Source organism: Struthio camelus, chromosome 8, assembly GCF_040807025.1.
Source record: "Struthio camelus isolate bStrCam1 chromosome 8, bStrCam1.hap1, whole genome shotgun sequence".
Taxonomy (NCBI): domain Eukaryota; kingdom Metazoa; phylum Chordata; class Aves; order Struthioniformes; family Struthionidae; genus Struthio; species Struthio camelus.
In genome coordinates this window covers 17,262,037-17,283,223 of record NC_090949.1, presented here as the reverse complement: position 1 = coordinate 17,283,223, position 21,187 = coordinate 17,262,037, and the positions used below count along the sequence as shown (strand labels likewise).

The 21,187-nt window shown below is 39.2% G+C and overlaps 1 protein-coding gene across 15 annotated transcripts in view; it reads right to left on the bottom strand.

The window, feature by feature from the left end:
* Positions 1-2,295: 2,295 nt before the first annotated feature.
* Positions 2,296-21,187, bottom strand: part of DPYD (dihydropyrimidine dehydrogenase) — a 386,630-nt gene continuing 367,738 nt past the window's right edge. For 8 of the 15 annotated variants that reach the window (XM_068952361.1, XM_068952355.1, XM_068952364.1 and 5 more), the window contains 3 exons: positions 20,117-20,260; positions 9,797-9,937; positions 2,298-7,057 (listed from right to left, as the gene is read on the bottom strand). In XM_068952361.1, the coding sequence (XP_068808462.1) occupies positions 6,887-7,057; positions 9,797-9,937; positions 20,117-20,260 (456 nt within the window). In that variant the 3' untranslated portion in view covers positions 2,298-6,886. Of the gene's footprint in view, positions 7,058-9,796; positions 9,938-20,116; positions 20,261-21,187 lie in introns of all 15 variants that reach the window. The other 7 variants (XM_068952354.1, XM_068952358.1, XM_068952362.1 and 4 more) reach the window with 3 other exon arrangements.

Sequence of the window (21,187 nt, the reverse complement as noted above, 5' to 3'; positions counted from 1 at the left end):
GACTCTGCCTGTGAAGGCTTTTTTGCCACTTAGGGGCTGCTAAACAGAAGATAGCCAGTGAAATGAAGGTAAATTTAATCATTAAAAATATAACGGTCTTCAAAAACAATGCTCTCTCTTCCCAACAAGGAAAAAATAAAAATAAAAGCCCTTTGGAAAAGCTGACGAAATATTTGGGGCTGAGGTGAAAGGGACACAGCTTGACAAGTATGCCGAAAGCTGAATGTGGATTGCCGATGAGTGCAAAAATGAATAAATGTGTTTTATTCCATTATATTAATGAAATGGTTAATTCGGTTGCTATAGCAACAAAGAACAGCCATGCTAAAAAGCCAAAGGGCTATACATAATGCGTGATACAAGGTCTCTCTAATTCTAAAGCTGATTTTCTTAGCTACAATAGAAGTGATATGTGTTTTCAATATCATCTTAAGCTTTTGCATCAAATCCTCCAGCTAATCCAATAAATAGACTAGTAGCATAACATGGCATATATGTTTGCACTTCATAAAACTTATAAAAGGGGTTTACCTCTGCAGAGTCATAAGAAAAGATTGAGAGAGTGCAGCGTGGGGGCTCTTTAAAGAGCCTGGTCTGCATGTGACAGGGCAACAGCGCAAGTGTTACAATAGGAAGTTCCTGCAATTATTAGACACGTGACTGTACGGGAAATCACAGCAGAGGTAGCTGCAGCATCAAGCCATAATCATGCTTACCATCGTGCTAGGTATTTCACCTAGACTCTATTGTCTTTTCACTTGCATTTTGCATTAGTTTGTTTGCAAATAATAATGCTGAAAGCTTTCCGAAAGGAATCCTGTCGCGCTTTTGATTGTGCTCTAATGGCAAAGCCTCGTAAAGGGTGACCCATGGTCTTGCCAGCAGCTGGGACAGGAGACTAATTATTACTGAAGTCTGTGTTAAAGCAAAGGAAGGAGGAGTGCCTATTCGCCTCATCTTAGGTGGCCGGGGCCGGGGAAGGCAGCACCGTGCAGCCCCTGTCAGGCCTCTGCTCGGGAAGCAGCTGTACGCCACAGCGAGGACTGCTTGCATTCGCTTTGGCTCTCTCTTGGTAGCATGAGATTTGTCAAACACCATATTGCTTACTTTTCATGAAATAACTGCAAGAGAATATTGCACAAGAAGCGGAAGGCCCTGCCTCCTGCGCAGAACGCAGACTTACAAAATTCTGGGTCTTTGATTATCCACATAATCAAAGCAGATGATTTTAATCTTCAGGCCATCTAAATTTGCATGATAATGACAGCTCATTTCCTAAGAAACGTTAGTTCTCAACAACTGGGCATAAAGCCTTCAGTGTCTAGGCCTAAAGCTGTCTCCACTAAGGCAAAAGCTGTGACCATTACTAGTCTCCGGACTAAACAGGTGAGAAAAATGTCCTTAGACTGATGATTAGTTCTAGCCATTGATGTGTGACTCTGATAGGCAATTACCAGTGAGTTGTCCACTGGAAGCATTTGATACTGACTGCTGCTCTCTTGACTGCAATGTAACAAAAGAGCCCTCAGAGTGGAAAGCATTAATACTGAGGCCCAACTTTAACCATTAATACTGAGGCCCAACTTTAACCATGCCATGATTTAAGGTGTTGAAGAAGAAAAGTGCTTGGTCTTGGGAAAAGACAAAGAAGGATCAGTCGTTGAAGCTGTTTTACTGAACTTGCATTAAATATTCATTTAAGACTGCTGTCTCTAGTGAACGTTACACAGTACCTCAAAAATGTGTGAGCAAAAACTTTAAACTATTTGTTGCTGTCGTCTTAAGGATTCTGTTGTCAAATACCTGCAAAGGCCCATGGCTAAGAAGACAGGTAAGTAAGTGCTTTTTAACCTCTGCATGTTAAAGCCTGAAGGCTTTGCTGTAGCTGTTACTGCAGAGGGGGCCAGCCACATGGGCTGTAGAAACAGCAGCCAGGGTACCGCGGAAAGCCTTCCCTCTATTCAGCCATGCTGCAATGGCGCATTTACTGGAGGTGCTTGGTATTTCTACAGCACAAGAATCCCCAGTGACTTCAGGTGTATGTTAGTATTTGGCAAAGCAAGCATAAACCAAACAGCTAGGGTTTTCAGCTGCTGAGCCCCAGTGGGAAGGCGTGTCTTCTGTTCCAGCATTCGGCCAACTTTAATTCACATACATTTCCCAGACTGGATACTCAAAGTCACCCAAGGTAAATCTTAATAATTCTTTTACAGAAAATGATCAGGGGTGGGTGGGTGTGTCATGAAGCTCTGCGGTTGTTTAGCGACCTTATTTCTGAGGAGGAAATATGCATCTGCTTGTTGAGGAGAACTGCAGCTTCCTTGCTTTGTAGACACAGGAAACTCTGCTCCAGTATCAGCAAAAGTCACATCGGGCCAAGCTAGAACGTATAGAAACAAGGAGGGAGAAATAAGAGTAGAGAGACTCTATTACTGAACAAGGCCGGTGAGGAAATCTGCCGAAGACCCAGCAGGTATTAATACTATTATTAATATTATTAATTAATTAATTAATATTAATATTATTACTAATTAATATTAATATTAATTGGTAATACCAATTGGAGGTTGGTATTAAAAAACCCAACTATTAAAAACTGTTCTCCTGAAGAAAAGACTGTAGCATGTACAGTTTCTCAGAAAAGAAAGAAAATGGCAGCAGCAAAGACAAAACAACCCAGATGATCCATAAGCAGACTAATTATATGAAAGACCCAGAAGCAACTCTGAAGTTACCAATCCAGCTGCCTGGAGAGTCTGCCAGGTTGCCAGATGTTGCCAATGAAAACTTATCTTCCACAGTTCATCAAAGGGGCCGAGCAGCCTGGTGAAGTGAAACTGTCGCCAGTGAAATAAATATTTTATCTAAAAAATATTTTATACTAGGAAACATGTTGAAAGATATGAAATTTTTACAACATGCCCAACCCCATGTTACAGTAGAAAAATAATGAAGCATACACTGTTAACACGCAGAAGACGCTGGCAAGCTCTTCTTACTGATAGGAAATATCTATGCTTAACACTGTATTTCTATGGCTACAGCCTTGGATTGTGTTAAACAAGGTGGTTTTATGTGGCAGGGGGCTGATGGCACTCAGTTTAGGTTTGGATGGTTTGCTTGAAGCTAGTAGTCACTTTTGCCACATTGACATAAAAGGCTAAAAGGCAACAAAGCTGGAGCTGCCAAAGGTGACGAGTGGTATGTGCTGGAAGAGAGGGAGAAGGCAGAAAAGACAGCGAGCCTTTCTGTGGCTCCCTGGCTGCTGCGTCACGGCGCTCACCTGCCGCACCGTGGAAGGCCCTGCATCCTGGAGGCGACAACAGCGAGGGGCACGGAGGCTGGAGAAGTAATTTGTGTTTTGCTTCTTCCAACTTTTATGGAATAAGCAAATGGGTGTTCGCAAACCAGTCGTCCTCTAACAATCACTGTAGCATCAGAGCAACTAGCAGCATACGTGTACATTGGCTGCAACACTGGAAATACAGGCTACTCATCAGACTCATGCGCAGAGACTAGTTTTAATTTTGCTAAGAGGAAAATTAAGAGAAAAGTAAGAGAAATTAATATTTCATCTAAAATCATGAAAATATATATTTTTAAAATCCTATGTAATTTTTCAAAAGTAGCTATTATGGTTGTCAATCCAGTGCCTTGGAAATATTATGTCTCTTCATTTAAGAGGCCAAAAACCAAACTGCCTGTATAGCCTGTTAGCAAGGCAAAACATCTCTTTTTCCAATGAACGTGTATGAGTGCATTGGGATTCACACAAGCAGATTTGGCAGCTTTTTCAAGTATTTCTTGGACTGCAGAGCATACACTGAACATGGGGAGCTTTTTCCTGTTCAGGAATATGATGTGAATACGAATGTGCTAGTGGAGCAGAGGAGGATGAGCTATGGCATTTCTATTATAATTTAATTTGTCAAATGCAGTTTACAGTTTTTTATAATGGTAATCAATAGGACACCAGGTCTAAACACTAGTAAGGGGTAGGTTTGCAGGCTCTGGCCCAGCATGCCTTTAATAATACATAATTCCTTAAATGTGCAGCTAAATCACTGAAATGGATGAGCTCAATTTGGAACCTTTTACACTTTGAAAATTCATATCCCTTTTTTAATAACTGGCTATAGCGCTTGCAGAGTCGACTAGATTTTTCTGATTTGTTTCCTTGGCTCCTGAATGTGGCTGAAAGGGATGGATTCCCCAAGACAGATGCAAAAACCTACAAACCCCAGGAATATATCCTTTGTGGCTGCCTGTTTATATCTTGCCTCACCGTGATGACTTAAAGACAATCCTGCAGGAAATAATGTAAGTAAGTGTGGCCATTTCTCTGAGTTCCTGCAACACTTAGATTTATTGCTAATTGTGACAGTTAGAAGGTATTCACATTCATTTGGGAACACATTTCTGAACACTGTTAGTGGACTTGATGTAACAGGAGTGGGGGAGAGGGCGGGCAGTGAGAAAGAACCTGAACACTATAACCCTCTTTTCCTTCTCCCATAAACAAATTACAGTCTTGATTATACTCTTGACTCATAAAGAAAGTCTCTAATCCTTCAAAGATTACTTGATAGCTGCTTGTGCACACTGGATATCCTGAGACTGCTGAATACCATAGGGAAAGCTCAAATTTGACTGCTGAATTTGTGATGTACATTTACATGTGCTGTGCTACTTAAATTAGGTCTCTTGGCATTGTCCTGTTTTAAAAGAAGCCACACTACCAGATGTGATGCCTTCAGTACAGTAAGAGTAATCAGAACTGGTAATACAGCACCACGAGACATACCAGAAGCAGCCCAGTTCAGACTCACACGTGCCATGGTAGTCTCTCGTGCTTTGGATTCTCTGCAGTGAGGATACAAAACAAGAAGTATATGGTAATACCCTGGAATAAGATAGCTACTTTTTCTTCCGTTTGCTAACTGAGTTCATAAAATGCTACCTGCAGAAGATCTGAATTTGATACCTCATCCTGCCCTTCTCAAGGGCTTACTGCTTGTCAACCGGCTCCTTGAAAGACATTCAAAAGGTATATGCCTAGCATCGCAAGACTTCACCTCTAACGTTCCCCAAACAGTCTGGTCGTACTGTGAGTCTCTGGGAATATAGGAAACTACTGAAAGACCAAGAGCTTTAACAAAGTTTCAGGCAAATATCTTCTAAGCAGTATGATTATCTGTTACTACCTGAGTGTGAAAAATCCACAATGGTGAAGAGATTGAAGTATGAAGGGAAAGCTGTTAGTGGAGACACTGGGCTTGAGCCTGCCGAGGGGTCTTATCATGTGAGCCCAAAGTGTCCGCAAAACAGTGTTTGTGAAGCAGGGACACTAAATGAAATGATACTTTAAAATGTTAGAGAGGCAAAGCACGTGCGTGCGTGCGCGGAAAGCATGTAAAAGGAAGACAAAGAGATTCCAGAGAGGGGCAAAGAGCATGTTGCCTTCTGCACTGTAGGCAATTAGTGGAATAGTGTACACATGAATTAACTCATTAATGATTCCTGGAGTGAATTACAGAGATCATGAAAAACCACCTGACAAGCCTCTACAAGCAAAACCTATTTAGTAAATGAAAATACAAACCAAGTTGCTTTCAACATTTATTCATAATTTAGTGCACAATTCATATACCAAGAAATGAAAGTTAGGGTATATTTTTAATCAAAGATTTTGCTGATCACAATATAGGGTATAAGAAATTGAATGGATATATCATTTATTATTATTATGAAACTAAAGGCTTTATGTTTTTAAGTGGAGTAAAGCAGATTGCAATATATTCATATTAGAAAGCTTCTAGTGCAAATTAAAAATGGATTAATACTGAGATATTGCTCTGTAATACAGACAAATCTATATTTCTTTCTGGTTGTGCAGTTACTACAATGATACATAAGCACTAAGAAAGAAAAATTAGCATTGGGGGAAATCACCTTGCCTGTCTGCCCTATACGTATGTGTTTGGCAAACGTAGTCTGCAGGGTGTGTATTCCATTTGCAAGTAATCAGATCTCTGACCTGTAACATGTACATTTTTGGAGCATTAACTGGCACAATTAGAAAGTTATTTAGAGGACGAGCTTGAAGCCAAAAAAGTTGTCACAGCTCAGAATCCTGAAATCCAACCTAGACTTTGTAATAACCTGGTTTAAACATTTTTAGATAGATAAAATTGTTCACTAGGGAAAAAAGGAACAATCAAGCAACCCATGCAACATACAAATTTGAAGAGTCCAGCATGTGTTAGTGGATAGCAAATTTATTCTATAAAATGGCTAGTGTGAGGAAGAATTAGAAAGGATTATAAAAATACACTACCATATGCTGTCGTAGTTGAAAGTGATTAATCCAATTCTTAAATCCTGTTTTAAGCTCCCTTTCATTTCTTCCCATAGAAAAATAAAAGCCACATTGCTTTGTTTGAATGGTATGTACTTAATTACATCTTCTAAGAAACTGTTTTAAAACTAAATGCAATGTTTAATTACAAAATGCCTCTTGGAAAACAGTTAGCTTGTACATTGATTTGTAGTTCATTAAAAATGCTTTCTTAATTATATTTACAGCCAGAAATTACATAAAGAGTAAACAGACTACAGAGGAATTTGGAAATTGTGGCATGAATTGTAAGGAAAAAGTTGCATTTCAAATAATGGAGAACTGACAGCTATGCCTGACTAATTGCTGCCTTTCTGTAATTTAGAAACTTAATTGTCATAAAAATAATAATTGGAAAACACAGTGTTCTTCGTAATGGCTATCAATATTACATTTTTTGGTAAGAGTAGATTTTCAAGTACTAATTAGAAAGCAAATCAATTGCATCAAAGAACTGTAAAGTTCACATTAGCTGTCGGACCCATCACCTCAACACGCTGGGTTCACCGCCAAGGGCAGCCCTCGCTTTGGTTCGTACGGGGTTGTCCTGGAAACCATGCGGATGCAGTCAATAACAGGGCAGACGCTGAGACACAGGGTGCAGCCGGTACAACTGTCAGTAACCGTGGGCAGGTGGGTTTCGGGATCAAACTGTATAGCCTGCGAACAGAAATAAACATTATTGATGTCACTCACGGAAAAGGTCAAAATTGCTCCCATTTTAGTGTCTGCGTTTCCTGTACTACAGCACTTGGAGACATCTTTGTGCGGTTCTGCACTGCAGCTATAGCAACTGCTAACTGGCAGGAAAACAAAACAATCCCCCAACACTTTAAAATTAGAAATAGGGGCCAAATTATATCTCGGTGAAAGCTCACTGCCACAAGGGCTGGTTACAGAAGGATGAGTTTGGCCCATGATGCTTAAACTCCCAGAAGGATATTTCTCCTTCATGTGAAGAAAATATGGCATATCACAGCAATTTAGCAGGTTTGTTGGTTCAGGGGAGACAGCAGAACATTCTTGTATGGATTCAGCACAATGCTGGCTGCAAACACCATCACGCGTTCTTTTGACTTTCATTTTCGGCATAGTTTAAACAACCTAATTTAATAAAAAGCAGTGACAAATACAGTATGCTGTGCCTCATGTGATTATTTTTCTTTGCAAATCTTCGAAAGGGATATCTGGGTTTTGGGCAGGCAGAGCTTGCTTTATTTCTCATGTTTCCACGCAGTGAATCCTCATTTCCAATTAGTGTGATAAGTGTATTTGAATGTGAAATAACAATTGCTGTCTCAATGAAATAAGCTCCTGGTATAATGGAAATGCCTATTAAAAGGAAAAACAAAAGCATCACACAGCTGCAAAAGCTTCAGTATCTAAGAAACAAACCTAGAGAAGTAAAAACAAAAAACATTGAGTTTAATTTACTTTTCAGAATTTTAGGCAGGAAAGGTCAGGCCTTAAAGCCAAACTCTCCCTCATCTGCAAACGAGTGGTGTCTTAGCAAACCTCCTTTCGCTACCGTCAGCAACTGGGGGAGCAAGAGAGCAGATGGGATTATTCCTAGGTGCTTCTGCAAGTCTGCTCCAAAGGCACGTTTGAGACATTGGGGTTTCGCTACCAGGGAAGCACAGAAGTTGCTGTAGCAACCAGCAAGAGCACAAAGTATGTACTAGCTGCCCTGCATCTACAAGTTTTAGTTTAGCTTGAGGACAAAGCAAGCTTCGGTTGTGAGTGTTTGAGAACTCATTCCTTTCTCCCTAATAACAATGCACATCTTGAAAGAGGGTTCAGAGGTAGAGGAATTTAGGACTACAGCATTAACTTTACATCAAGGAAAGCTTTTCTGCTCCAGTCCTACAAGGTGACAGCTCCGCAGAGCAGCATGGCCATTTTGGAAACAAAGATCAGCATAAAGCAAATGATTTTTTTGAAGTGGGAGAGGAGGGGGACTTTTGATTTCTTTGCAATTAAGTAGATGGGAAAAATATTCTTCTTCCTGTTGAAAAAAACCTCCTGAGGTTTTAAGCATTGGTACTTTTGGTGCCAAGTATTTTATTATTTTTCAGTTACAGAAAAGTAAGTTGCACTAAATGAGAACATGGTCTATTATTCTCCAAAGGCTACATCCCTCCCCTTCACTGGGAAATCTGATGGAAGGAGAATCAGTAAAGATTTACTTCTAAAAGATTTATTTGTCAAGAATATATTTATATAGTTAAAAGACTATTGTAATGATCTAATCTGGTTTAGATGTAGCGTTAATTTTCTCTTATCAGTGGAAAAAAAATGCATCTACCTTTGCTCTGATATGCTTCTTGTAATTGTAGGGGTCGATTTTAAATGGGAAGAGTTTTTTTTTTTTTTTTTTACTTACTATATGTAGTTAAAATCATCAGACTTACTATAAAATAGACTGAAATAAGGATAAGCAAAAGGTCACGGTGTTCAGAGGAAACTTGTTGCCCAGTTAAAATATTGGTTTTTGACAAACTAATCTCATGATAGGATGGATGAAAAACTTCTTGTAGAAATTACTGCTTAATGCATACTGGATTTGATAATGATCATATTTTGGTTTTCTAAAAGAATATGGGCCCTCTTTTATGGCCCCAGGGTTGAAACCCTTCTTATCAGATCAGTCCATGAGCTCGAGCAGACATGGCAAGGAGTGGTACGTAGAAATGCCAGTACATTCCCTGCAACTTATGTTACTATATGCTGCAGAAAGAAACAGTTCACTGGGAACAGCAACCCCAGCTCAGGTGTCTTATCTTCTGGTCACAATGACCTCTGCAAACTTCAACCTACTGCTCTAAACCCTGGCAGTTATCTTGGAGGAAGGATTTGTACCTCAATCAAGATCAAAACAAAAAATCACCTGCCTGAAAGCTGAATTGGTTCAAGTTCAGTTAGGCTGATGGAACAGCAATTAGGTTTCTTAAAAGGCATATTTGGCAATGAGAACATCTCCTGTGTCCCCACGTCCTGGGAGTGGGAATGGATGCGTTCTTCCCTTTCTTCTTCATGTACTTGAAGACCTCCAAAGAACTAAATTTACTGCCGTTTGAAATGGGTCTCCTTCATTTTCTTACTCTTAAAAAGAATCTCACTTCTCACTTGCAGTTAAGGAGAGGAGAGCGGCCTCGAGAGAGGTGGCGAGCTGTGGTATGCTTTTATGTGGCCCTCCAGACTACACCTTGCTGAGCAGTGTTCCTACTGCCGTACAGACAGGGCTTGCACGGCACAGCCTGGGAGCATGCTGGGGTTAGAATCCAATATTTTAGACATCTGTTTTTACCACCTGCTCATTAACAGAAGGTGGATTCTTTCTTCCCAGCAGCAGAAAGATAACTCATTGTGCCTTTCTGCTAATTACAGCTGTGCTCTTACCTGGTAGCCAGAATCATTACAGGTCATGTAACATTTGCCACAGTTGATACACATTTCCTCGTCAATCAGAGCCACAACTTGCTCTGTGTTGCTGAGCTCGCCATATGTTCCAATATACTGCAGTGCTTTTCCAATTACATCCTAGGAAAAAAAAAATTATCGACTCATTTAGAAGATACCTAAATTGTTTCTATTGCTGCACAGGGGCACACTCTAGTATTTGAATAAGAAAAATTTAACTATTGTTGTGATGGTTAGGATTTTTTTTTATAAATGTTCAAGTTGCCAAGCTTCATATGTCCTGTAAAATACAGACAAAGTATGTCCATACAGGAACGTTTCAAATGCAGACAGCACTCAAAATATATATCTGTACACAAATAGGTTACACACGTAGCACTTGATTTTGAATGTGCTATGTTAATTCATCTACGTTTTGCCATTATTATGTGACGCTTCAAGGAACAAAATGGAGCACAAAAGAGGAGTGACACAAACACATCACACAAACAATCTGATCATCCTTGGCTATTTTTCATTAGCACAGATTTAAGAACTCACAAGAATAAAAGAAATGGGCATGATCAAATAAACTGACAAAGGGAACAATAATTGCTTTTATTTCTTTAGAAAGATCAGCAGATGACATGAGGATCATCAGTTTATTGCAAATATTGTGCAGGAATAATGTGGGTCTGATCCTGCAAATCTTCATTCAGTTCTGTAAACTTCACAGGTAGGAGATGCAGAAATGAAGGTTTGTGTGATAAGTCTTCTGCATCTGTGCTGCAAATGTAAAATGTGCATGGCAGGGCATTTACGTAAAGGGAAGCGCACAGTTCAGCAGCAGTTCAACTGCACTGAGTCAGTGGCAGAGATGGGACAAGTCCCAGGTTCTTCAGACTACACTGTACAGCACAGGTGATTTTAAAAGAGTCACTTCATGGTACTATATTGGTTGTCTGGATATTTTCTGAGAATACTAAACGGGCTCTAACAACAGTTTCCATGTTGAAAAATAGGCCAGATTTTAAATACAGGATTCTATATTTTTTTAAAAAAAAAAATTGAGCGCAGTAAATGAAGGTCATATGATGCAACAATACATTCTACTTTTGCTTCAAAACCAGAAATAACTGCTAAGTATTAGAGAAATTTCACTGAGTTGTAGGAGAGCAGAACTGGCTTCAAAATCATGCTACCGTAATAAACCAAGAAGTCATTATGATTTTCATTATGGAACTTGATCCAAGTCAATTGAAAAACTCTCAAGATCAAGCCAAATATGAGACATAGACAAGTCTGTCTAGAATTATAAGCTTCAAAGTGTTTACTTTTGGTCTTGCATGACCAAGAAACATGATAAGAATTTCTTTTTATATTCTGTTTCTCAGTATTTTTTGAACAAGCAGTATTTACCTTATTCTTATCAGTCAAAAACTGTTCTGAAATGGTTAGCAACCACTTTAAGCTTGTAGTAGTTTAATATATTTAATCTGTATAATTTAACAATGCCCTATATTGTTTTATTGTTTTCAGTTCCCATTTGGAAAACTGCAGAAGATTCAGATTACAGAAACTTAAATTTTCATTGCATACGTTATTTTGGGCAGCTTTACTTTCAGACACACCTATGCATCACTGAGTCTTCCTATGCCACCTCAAAGAAAAAAGGCAGTATGACTTTATCAATGTTACCTCTAAAGGGAAGCTTTGCTACATGAACTTATGCAAAAATGGGTGGAAAACCTTGTCTTCCTGAGTCTGCCAAAAACTTGAGCAACAGTTCTACTTCCTGAATGAATGACTCCCATTCATCTTAGAGAAGTTTTAATTTGGAGGCCTGCCTGGCCTTGATCATTTACATCACAATACTATCTTTAGGCAATGAAGCAAACTTCTAGTTCAGTGGATGCAGTGGTAGGATCTATGGGAAAAGGAAGCTGCTATTAATGACAGCTGAGGTAGTAAATTCAGCCATATCCCAAATCACGGAAGAAGGACAAGGAAATTCTACTCTTTTCTTGTTCCAAGAATACTGAAAAATTTTGTCTGTGCCACAACTCTGACTTGCTTATGTATGAAATACCTTGGTTGCATCCATCCAATAGCTAAAGCTTTCCAGTCCTTCTTAGCAACATGTATAGGACATTAATGATCTTCCTGCAGCATGAAAATAGAACTGCAGAGACAGACTATGAGTGTGGACAGATGACTGCAAGTGAGCAAGTTATCACAGCTTAATGAGTTAGCACTCATCACCAGAGCTGCGCAAGCTGGCTATGTGCGTGGTCCAAATTCATTGCAAATTTGAAGCAAAAGCTGCTTGCTTAAACCACTGTAAAAGGTCAATTAACTACCATCAGAGTGTTTAAGCTAATACTTTTTACTTTGCTATTGCAAAGGGCTAGGCCTGAAGACACAGCTCTTTACTCTGCCTCCACTGATGAGCTACAGTAACTTAATCAAATGTAATCTCTTGGGGGAACTGCCCACACTCCTGTTCACGTCTTACGCAGGAAAGTTCATGACGTACTGGGAATTGCTCAGCAGTTTTCAGGTTACTATAGTTCTCAAGTTTCTATAGTATTCTGTACCAAAATTTTAAAATTGTAATTGTAGAAATCTGCTCCAGCTTGTTTCAAGTTTCCTGTAGGTTTGTCTGCATCATACCTGTTACAGATTTCAAAATATGTACGTGTGTCTTTGTGTAGTCCACTGCCCCCAGCAATATTAAGTATCCCAAAAGCCTCTCTCTTGTGTATATAGCCTCTAAACCTTCCACTGTATGTCACAAATGCAGGTGGTGTCTGCAAGTGCTAGACTGTGTCTCTGTATTTCAGAGTCTGAATAAATGACATAAAACCCATGCAACACACAGTGAAGTAGCTTTTCACTGTCTACGCATGTTTTAAAGGTATCTACATGGGGAGATTCCCAATAGTGAAAGGTTTTTTAATCTAACAGACAAAGGCATCACAAAATGCAGTGCTGGGAGCTTAAAATACAAAAACCCCAACTAGAAAGCAGGCAGACATTTAAACAGCATAAGTAATTAACCTGGCACAATTTTCCAGGGAGGTGCTGGATTCACGTCTATATTCTTTAAGTAGGGGTTGGATGTTAAAATAAAAAAAACAAAGCTCAAGCAGGTTGCAGGGAAGAACTACTCAGATAATCAGGGGATGGAGGGTCTTGCTTCCAAGAGGAGATAAAAAGAGCCTAACAGGATGTTTAGCCTAGCAAGATGAAGGCAGAGCAGGGATATGATGTCTCTTTATAGACACATCAGGGAAAGAAAAGAGCTATTTAAGCTAAATGACAATGTTGGCACAAGAACACATGGTTATAAGCCAGTCATGAATAAATTTAAAGCTGGAAATTAGAAGAGGGTTTTTTAATAGGAAAGGAGTGAGGTGGTGACTCTGGCCTTCCGGAGAGGTGGCTCAGGGAGAGGAGGGAGATGGACCAAGTTTTAGGGTAGCATGAGATAAGCCCAGGAAAGGTACTGAAATGGCTGCTTAGAAGAACATGATCAAAATGGATTTTTCCAGCCATAAAACCTACAAAGGGAATAACAAAAACAATGCATGTGACATTGATGAATTTGTAACCAAGTCTCACTTTTTGTGGGGCCTAGGATCCCAGATAGGGAGGAGGATGGCATTTTAGACGCCTGGAAGTGATTTCAAAAGACTGTGTCTATGACTTACAGCTCATTTACACTCCTGAATGATGTGTCTTTTAATCACTTCTTTCTCTCAAGCAAGAACTATATCTTTATTCATTTGCTAAGTCTCAAGACTTTATTGACTAAAAAAGTAACGATACTTAAAAATGTTTTGCAGGTGCATGCTTTTACAGCTTCTTAAGCTATCGCAGAGCTTCTTGCTTCCACCAAATCATAAATGTTTGGAACAAAATAAACAGTGCAGCAAGAAATAATCAGCTTTCGCAGTTAAAGTGCAGTTTCACTCCAAAAAACGACTGTCTAAAATGGCACTATGGGGTTGGATTCCACACTTAGTATATCTCAATGGCCTCCAGATCAAATTTGCACTGTTTACCGGATAATGACTTTTTTGCCAACTGCCAGACCTGCAGGCAGAAGCCAGGTTCTGAAAGTCAAGCTGTGTTCTTTCTGCCTTGTGCATTATCAGCAGCAATAAAAAAAAAATCTGAAAGTTAAATTTTGTCCTAAGTTACACCTTTGCAATCTCAATGACTTTAAGTGCTCCTTTAGGTTATTGCTGTGCTATCCCGCTCTTCTCAACAAAACTGTACCGAACAAACTGGGAAAGGAATTTAGTCCTGCAACTGGCACTGGCAGGGAATTCTGTTGCTATGGTGAGAATGAGAGCAGAATCCATTAGTTTTATGTTACTAATGAGTACAGAAAAAATTCATTCTGTCACTAAGCTAAGCAGATGTGGTTTTGAGCACACACAAGGAACAGATCTGTTCAGTAGGATGTTATTATTTTTACATGCTACTTTCATTACTATAGTTGCATTTTTCATGTTAATATATCAAACATTTTACGGTGATTAGCTTTTCATTAGCCACAATATTAGTAAACCTATATTTGTAAACATAACTCTCAGTTTAGGCATGGTTCCTCAGTGGCCTTGAGGGCCACAGGTCTCTTGCTTCACACAGACCACACTCTATGTGCTGTGGAGATGAGGGACAGCACAACCTTCTCACTAGAGTCATGCACAAGGCAGGCATTAGGTCTTGTACAGGAAGTTCAAAGGGAACACGTACACCTGTGCTTTTTGTGTGTGTTTTGAGTCTCCATAAAACACTTAGGCATGTTACACAATGTTCAGGAGAACGGTTCCCGGACTGGGACCGCTGGGCACGTGATGCTGCCAGCAACTGCAGGTAAGGACTGCGGAGTAATCATCAGAGCAACAGGAGTCGAGCTCTGGCTCTCCTGAGCAGCAGGCTGTCCCTTCTAAGGAAGAGCCTCGACCTTGATCTTCCAGTCTCCAAGGGATCCTTGATGATGATACGAAGGCTGAAGTTGATTCACCAACAAGTAATACAAAAAGCTCCTAACAAATCATCTGACACATGGCCAAGTTCTGCGCTCGATCCCAAGTACTCTGTTAGTTCATTATTGTTTATGAGGTGTTTGTGCAGTTCTCAAAATTCAATAGGTTGTGAAAGAAAAAGAGCCTTCACAGAAGTGCCCTTACTAGGGAAGAGAGAGGGGATAGAAAAAAGGACGAAATGTTGCAGAGAAACTAGATGACTTGTCTGTACTAGCCTTTATCTCCATTAGAGAGATACCTGCCTTCCACCTGCTCTTTTTTGGAAATAGAGGTGAGGTACTATCAAAGACAGGGACAACAAAAGAAGAAATGTTGGGAAAAAACAGATTAAGAAGAAAAAGCCACCAGGATAGGAGAGTACGTGGCCAAGGTGAATTTAATGTAAAGTGGCTAACAAAAATATGTAATCTCATTAAAACTAAAATTATATTGAAAGATTACAAGGACTTTTCCAGTTGTTAAAAAAGTTACTAAATGCACTCTGAGATTTAGAGACCTCTAAGCCTTATTTCAGTAAATCAATAAAACAGTTGCAGTACTAATTAAAGATAGACTTAGAAAATTACTGAAATGAACCTTTACTACATAACTCAATATGGCTTCTGCAAAGGAAAACTGTGCTTCTTGGATCTATTACAATTCTTTATATACACTGTACAGTAATAAATACAAAAGAACCAATTGGTAAATTTTACATTTCAATGAGCCTCTAACACAGGCTTTCACAAGAAATTAAGTAGCCATGAAGGGACTGGGATTTGGAAGTTGGCTGAACAAGTTGGCTAAACAGAAATAAAAAGAAATAAACAGCTGCAATATAATGATCACTGTTCAGAAAAGGTAAAATATTAACAGAGTAAAGTGCCTCAATTTTCTGGTTTATATATGATGTTATTTGATATGCTTGCCTGTGTTTCAGGAAAAGGTTTGAACTGGAGGACTTTAAAGTCGACTTTGACCTTAGTTTAAAAAAAATTAAAGAAAATTCTGGAGAACTTCATAGGTACTTTATAAAACTACATGAATAGATACTCTAACAGTGGAAAAAAAAACGCAGTTCGACAAAGCAACATTCAGTATATCAAAATAATTAATTTTTATCGTTTTTGTCAATGTATATGTTCTTGTCAATGTATGCATAAAACTAGAAGAGAAAATAAATTAAGCTGCACCACGGATAGCTCGTGAAAACTTCTGCTTAAAGTGCCATCGTGATTAAAAAAGACAAACTAGCAAGATGTTAAGATAGAAAGTAGTACCATAATTACTGTAACTCTGCTGTTGTATTAATCAACCGTGAGCTAGAATAAAGAGTCATTCCAGTTTTACATACAGTAGCATAGTGCCCTTCCTCTATTTTGCGCTACTAGCTCAATACCAGTCATTACACAATCCGTTTAAGCTGTCTTTTGGCAATCAGAAGTGGGAAGGGAAAATAAGGTTGACTCTAGGATGTCTCTGCACATCTGAAGATTAGTTCAAACTTACTTAAACTGTCATATCTAATGAGAATACGTTCTGAGGTACTGTGCTAGGGAAGGGATCATTACAGGCTACTGCATATAGGCTACTGCTGTGATTCATGTTGGAGTCAATACCTGGAGAAGCAGACTCAGAGTCCCATAAATCATGGCTGTAGAGTTACTCTAGAGGAAAAAAAGAAATCCCAGACACACAGTTTCACCTGAAATATGCAACGGTTCCAAGTTCATGATGACGATTACAACTGCATCATCTTTTGCAGGCAGGCAAGCACAACCTAAATCTACTCACGTGCTGAACCACCTGGATGCAGGCCAAGAATGATCCAAATGGTAGACTGTTACAGCAGAATAGTGCTGTGCCTAGGCCAATGTATAAATGTATAAAACTCTCACCTCTCGGGAGAGTTTTATAGATTATGCACAGCACTGGAGTAAATATGACTAGATGGCCTCCAGCCAGATGCTTCCAGCATCATAATAACAGACTTGCGTATATGTGCAAAAAACCATGTAGAGATATTGTTACACATATGAGTTAAAAACAGTTCAAACAGGAGGAATGTAAGCTTGAGGGACACTACAGATATTTTTCCAATAGATGGGACAACATTATCATGTCCTAGCTCAGCTGACAAACAAAGCTAGGTCAGAAAGTTTAAAGTAGTTTAAACTTACTGAACAGGGCAACCTATACAGCAAAACTTGCGGAGAAAAAAAAGGGACAAATAAAACAAGCAGATAAATGGTGATCAAATACTATGGTATAGGTCCTCAAGGACAAAGAACTAAATTATTAGGAAAAAAACACAGAAAAGATATAGGGAAAGAAAATTAAAGTAATAAGGAAGTAACCTGAGGTAGGCAAAGACACGTATAGGAACTGTACAGAAGTGCAACTAAAAAGAAAAGATCCAGGGCATATATCTGAGCACTGCATGAATTCTGATATTATAGAAAAGTGCAGAAAGAAACAAATCTGCTGAATATCAAAGTACGCACTTTCAATTAATATTGAAAAATAGAGAAAATAAAGAGAAAAGCCATGGGAAAAGCCATCCAAAAAATAAATTAGATTTTGGATAATCACAGAGGGTTTTTAAGTCTATAAAAAAGGCATTTTGGCAGCAGGCAGAAGTTAAACAAATGTTGGAATTTACATATCACCAACCCAACAGCAGATCGGACAGATGAGGAGTTCTAGGCAGGCATCAGGAAATTTGCAGCAAGTCTTCAAAAATACAACCAGCCATATCAAGGGTCATTACTATTTTAAAGACATCCAGCTCTTAGGTCCTTTCCAGCTTTTTAGAGTACCTCTCCATTGTCCCAGAAAACTGGAGGTAGGCTGGGAATAGCTGTAAGAGTTGAACGGATTTAGAGGCTTAACCCATTTAAAAATCAGGCTTTCACAATCAGCAAGAGCTATGCAGCCATCCTCACATTTTGCAGAAAGAGAGAGGTAGCCCACAAGTTTGCCTTTGCAAGCTTGAGGTTAACAGTCATACAATGCGTGTGCGCGCGCGCTCGCACACACACACACACAAATTCGATAAAACATTTAAATTTAAATGTAAAACATAAATAATTTAAAAGCATTTCTCAGAAAGAAGGGAAAAATCTCAGGATTCAGACTCTGCTTCTTTGCATCCTTGCCTGCAAGCACAGTTGTGGTACACGCCGCAGTGAAGAACAACCAGCGGAGGGCACCCGCTGGGCCCTCGTGCTGGGTGCTGGGTTGCAGCCCTCTCACGTGGGGATTCACATGGTGCAACAGCCTCTGCACAGCGCAGCACCACGGCTTGCCCCACACCGCTGCTGGGCAGCCATTGCTGCGCTTCTCGTATGGCACAGGCGGACCTGTCCCACCCCAGGGACATCCAGTCTGCACTAACAATGCACGTTCTCTGCTCTGCCTGTAGGCTCATCCAGCACTGTCTGGAGATGACACGGGAGCTGACCATTCTAAGTGAGAACGTTCTTAGACAGTTACAGATAAAAACACTCAAATCTGAGCTCATTCAATTCCCCCTGTGGTGAATTTCTGGTCAGGGAAGGGTATCAGAGCCACCTTTTTTCATTAAGCTTCACTCAGCTTCTGTAATGAATATTCTGAATGTTCCTGGCAGATTTTCTCCACAAAATCTTATGGACGGATCTATTAACAATAAACTTTGTTAACACCTCCTTTTGCAGTGACAAGTTCCCTAACTTCAAGAAAAATCCAAGTATACTGCTGTTCCTTAGTGGGCCTCTCTCACTGCTGTTTTTCTCATTACAGTTAAAACATTCCCTTCTAAAGAGGTGGTCAAGCTGAAAGACTCAGGAATCCACTTTGGCGACTCCTATCGTCTCCTAATTGCTTCAGTCTTTTCAGGCTTGTTTAAATTAAGGCTAACCTGACTCCTCTGAGAAGCTCCTCACAGATACCACATAAAAGTAGTCAATGTTTTCATAAACAAAAGTTTTTGTTTTGGGGAGTTCATTTTATTTTCCTTGAAGTAGGGCCTCTTTTCTTCTTTTTAATCAATCTCCTACTATTTGGTTCTTTTTTGCTTTTGTACTTGCAGTGGGCCTGATAAATTATTGACCTCAACTTTTTATTTATGTTTTTTCAAGTCTTTATGTCTGTCTTTCCCGCTTGCTAAACTTTTCCCTTCATTCTGTTTATTTGCTTTTGGATGGTATTAGTTTTTTGTTTTTCTGTTGTTTTTAGAAGCAAGCTATCTCATTGAAAATGCAGTTATTGGCTGTTGCTTTTCCTTTCTCTTATCCCCAACATCAATACTCTCCCTGCAAAGAGAATAGAACCATAAAACCTCCGAGGTCAAGCAGTCTTTGAAAATGTTCATCATTGTCAAAGAGAAAAAGTATACTGCTGTTCTTTGGATCCTTTCATATACATAAAGAAGGGAACCTCAGCACAAAAGGAGGGAAGCTATTTGCAATAGCATAGCATAAACCAAAATAATCAGGCCAAAAAAGTGAGGGACGTCTACAGAAGTGGCAAACTCTTCAACTTAAACAAGATGATGACTCAAAAATTGTCCTTGATCTGTTCTGCATTGTATCAACCAGCTTGCACTGCTGCGTATGCTAGTATATTCTGCAATATTCCCTTTGGAATTATATGTGTTATTTTGAGCCACTGATCATGTTGTATTTTATTTGGCCTTATTTTTGCAAGAATTCATACAGGGCCGATCAAACGGTGAAAGTTACCTAACCATGATGGGGTCATAGGTTTTATTTTCGCCTTGACATTTACTCTTTGTGGATGGTGGATCAGTTACTTAAGCAAACATTTTCCAGCTTTAAAAGTTGAGTTTGAAAACCTCGGACTCAGTCTGCATATGTACTGAACACTAGCCTTTTTCCATTGATCCTGCATGAGAGAGGGAGGTATTTAGCACATCACAAATTAGCAAAAGGTAACATGCAGAACTGAGCTCATATTGTTGCATTCAAATTAAAGGAAATTACTAATAGTTTTACTTCATTCTCTAAGGCATTACTCAGGCTCCCATTCTACAATTACCATTCCACTGCCTGAACATCTTGATTTTGAAAATTACATTAATGAAATACCTATACATGTACATTGCAAATCATTTCCCATCGATTTTGGTTAAAAGCTAGGAAGTCTGCATAAATAGTTGTCTTTGATGCCCTCTAACAAGCTTAAAAGCAGTAATAACCAATTCAAACTGCTAGAAATGACTGTGCATGTCAACTGCCTGATGGCTGATCACTGACACATAAGCATATATTTTAGTTACCTTGATTGCTGGAATAGGCTTCTTTGGAATGAAATGCTTTTTCCTGGGGAGCAAAGCAGCTGCGCTCTCTTTCTTCAGTTTAATCTTGTTCTCAGCTATTATCTTTTTGCGTTGTTCCAGGTAAGGCCCAAAACTAGGTAGTTTCTGAAATAAAAATCAGGAAACATGATTATGCTTAATGAGCAGGCAGAGGAAAGAGAATGAGTCAGATCCTAAGGACAGGATCCTAAATCCTTGCTGAATGTGACCTGTTTGTTACACAGGAAGCTGAAATTGCTATCAGTGGGACTGGACCAGAGTGAGAAGTGAAGAAAAAATCAAATAGGAACTTCAGGATCTGACTTGAAAATAGATATTGAATATTAAAATACTAATATACTATAGCAGGAAAATAGCTGAATTGCAGGTCAGCATCCAAGTCTTCAATTTCTCCAGTGCATACTTGCTCATATATAAATATGTATCATGTTAAGTAATTCAAATGTGTAACTTCATTCCTAATGATATGTGGAAAGGTGTCATAAAACTATCAGGTTACTTGGAAGGGCTACACCACTGTTTGAGAATACTTTTAGGGATATTTTGATATGGCTAGGTATTTTTAAAGCATACAAACATGTATTTTGTGATGATGGCAGGAAGTTGTCGTGGCCTGCCAAAGTAAGGCTAACAAATGCCAAATGAACAGAAATGCACTCTAATATTAGTCACAATTCACGTTCAAGTCCCAGTTACAGATTTTTCTGGAACATTGAATCTTTGGGCCTGGTTAAGCAAACACTGGAGGAAGATTTCACCAAAATACAAGGCTCATGTCTCAGCCAAGAACACTGAAAGTGCTGGTTCAGATTTCATAAACCTGCTACTCAACTTCCTGAAAAAAAAAGAAGGTCCCTTATGGAAAACTGTAGCATGCCACGATCTCAGAGTAGGTGAATGACAAAGAGTTGAAAACATGCATTTGTGCTGGATACAGCAGATCATGCCCCTTCTCCCCTGCAACTAGTTCCTTTTGAAGCGAAAGTTTTTTATCCACCTATCTAAACCTTGTTCAGAAGCTACTCCAGTACT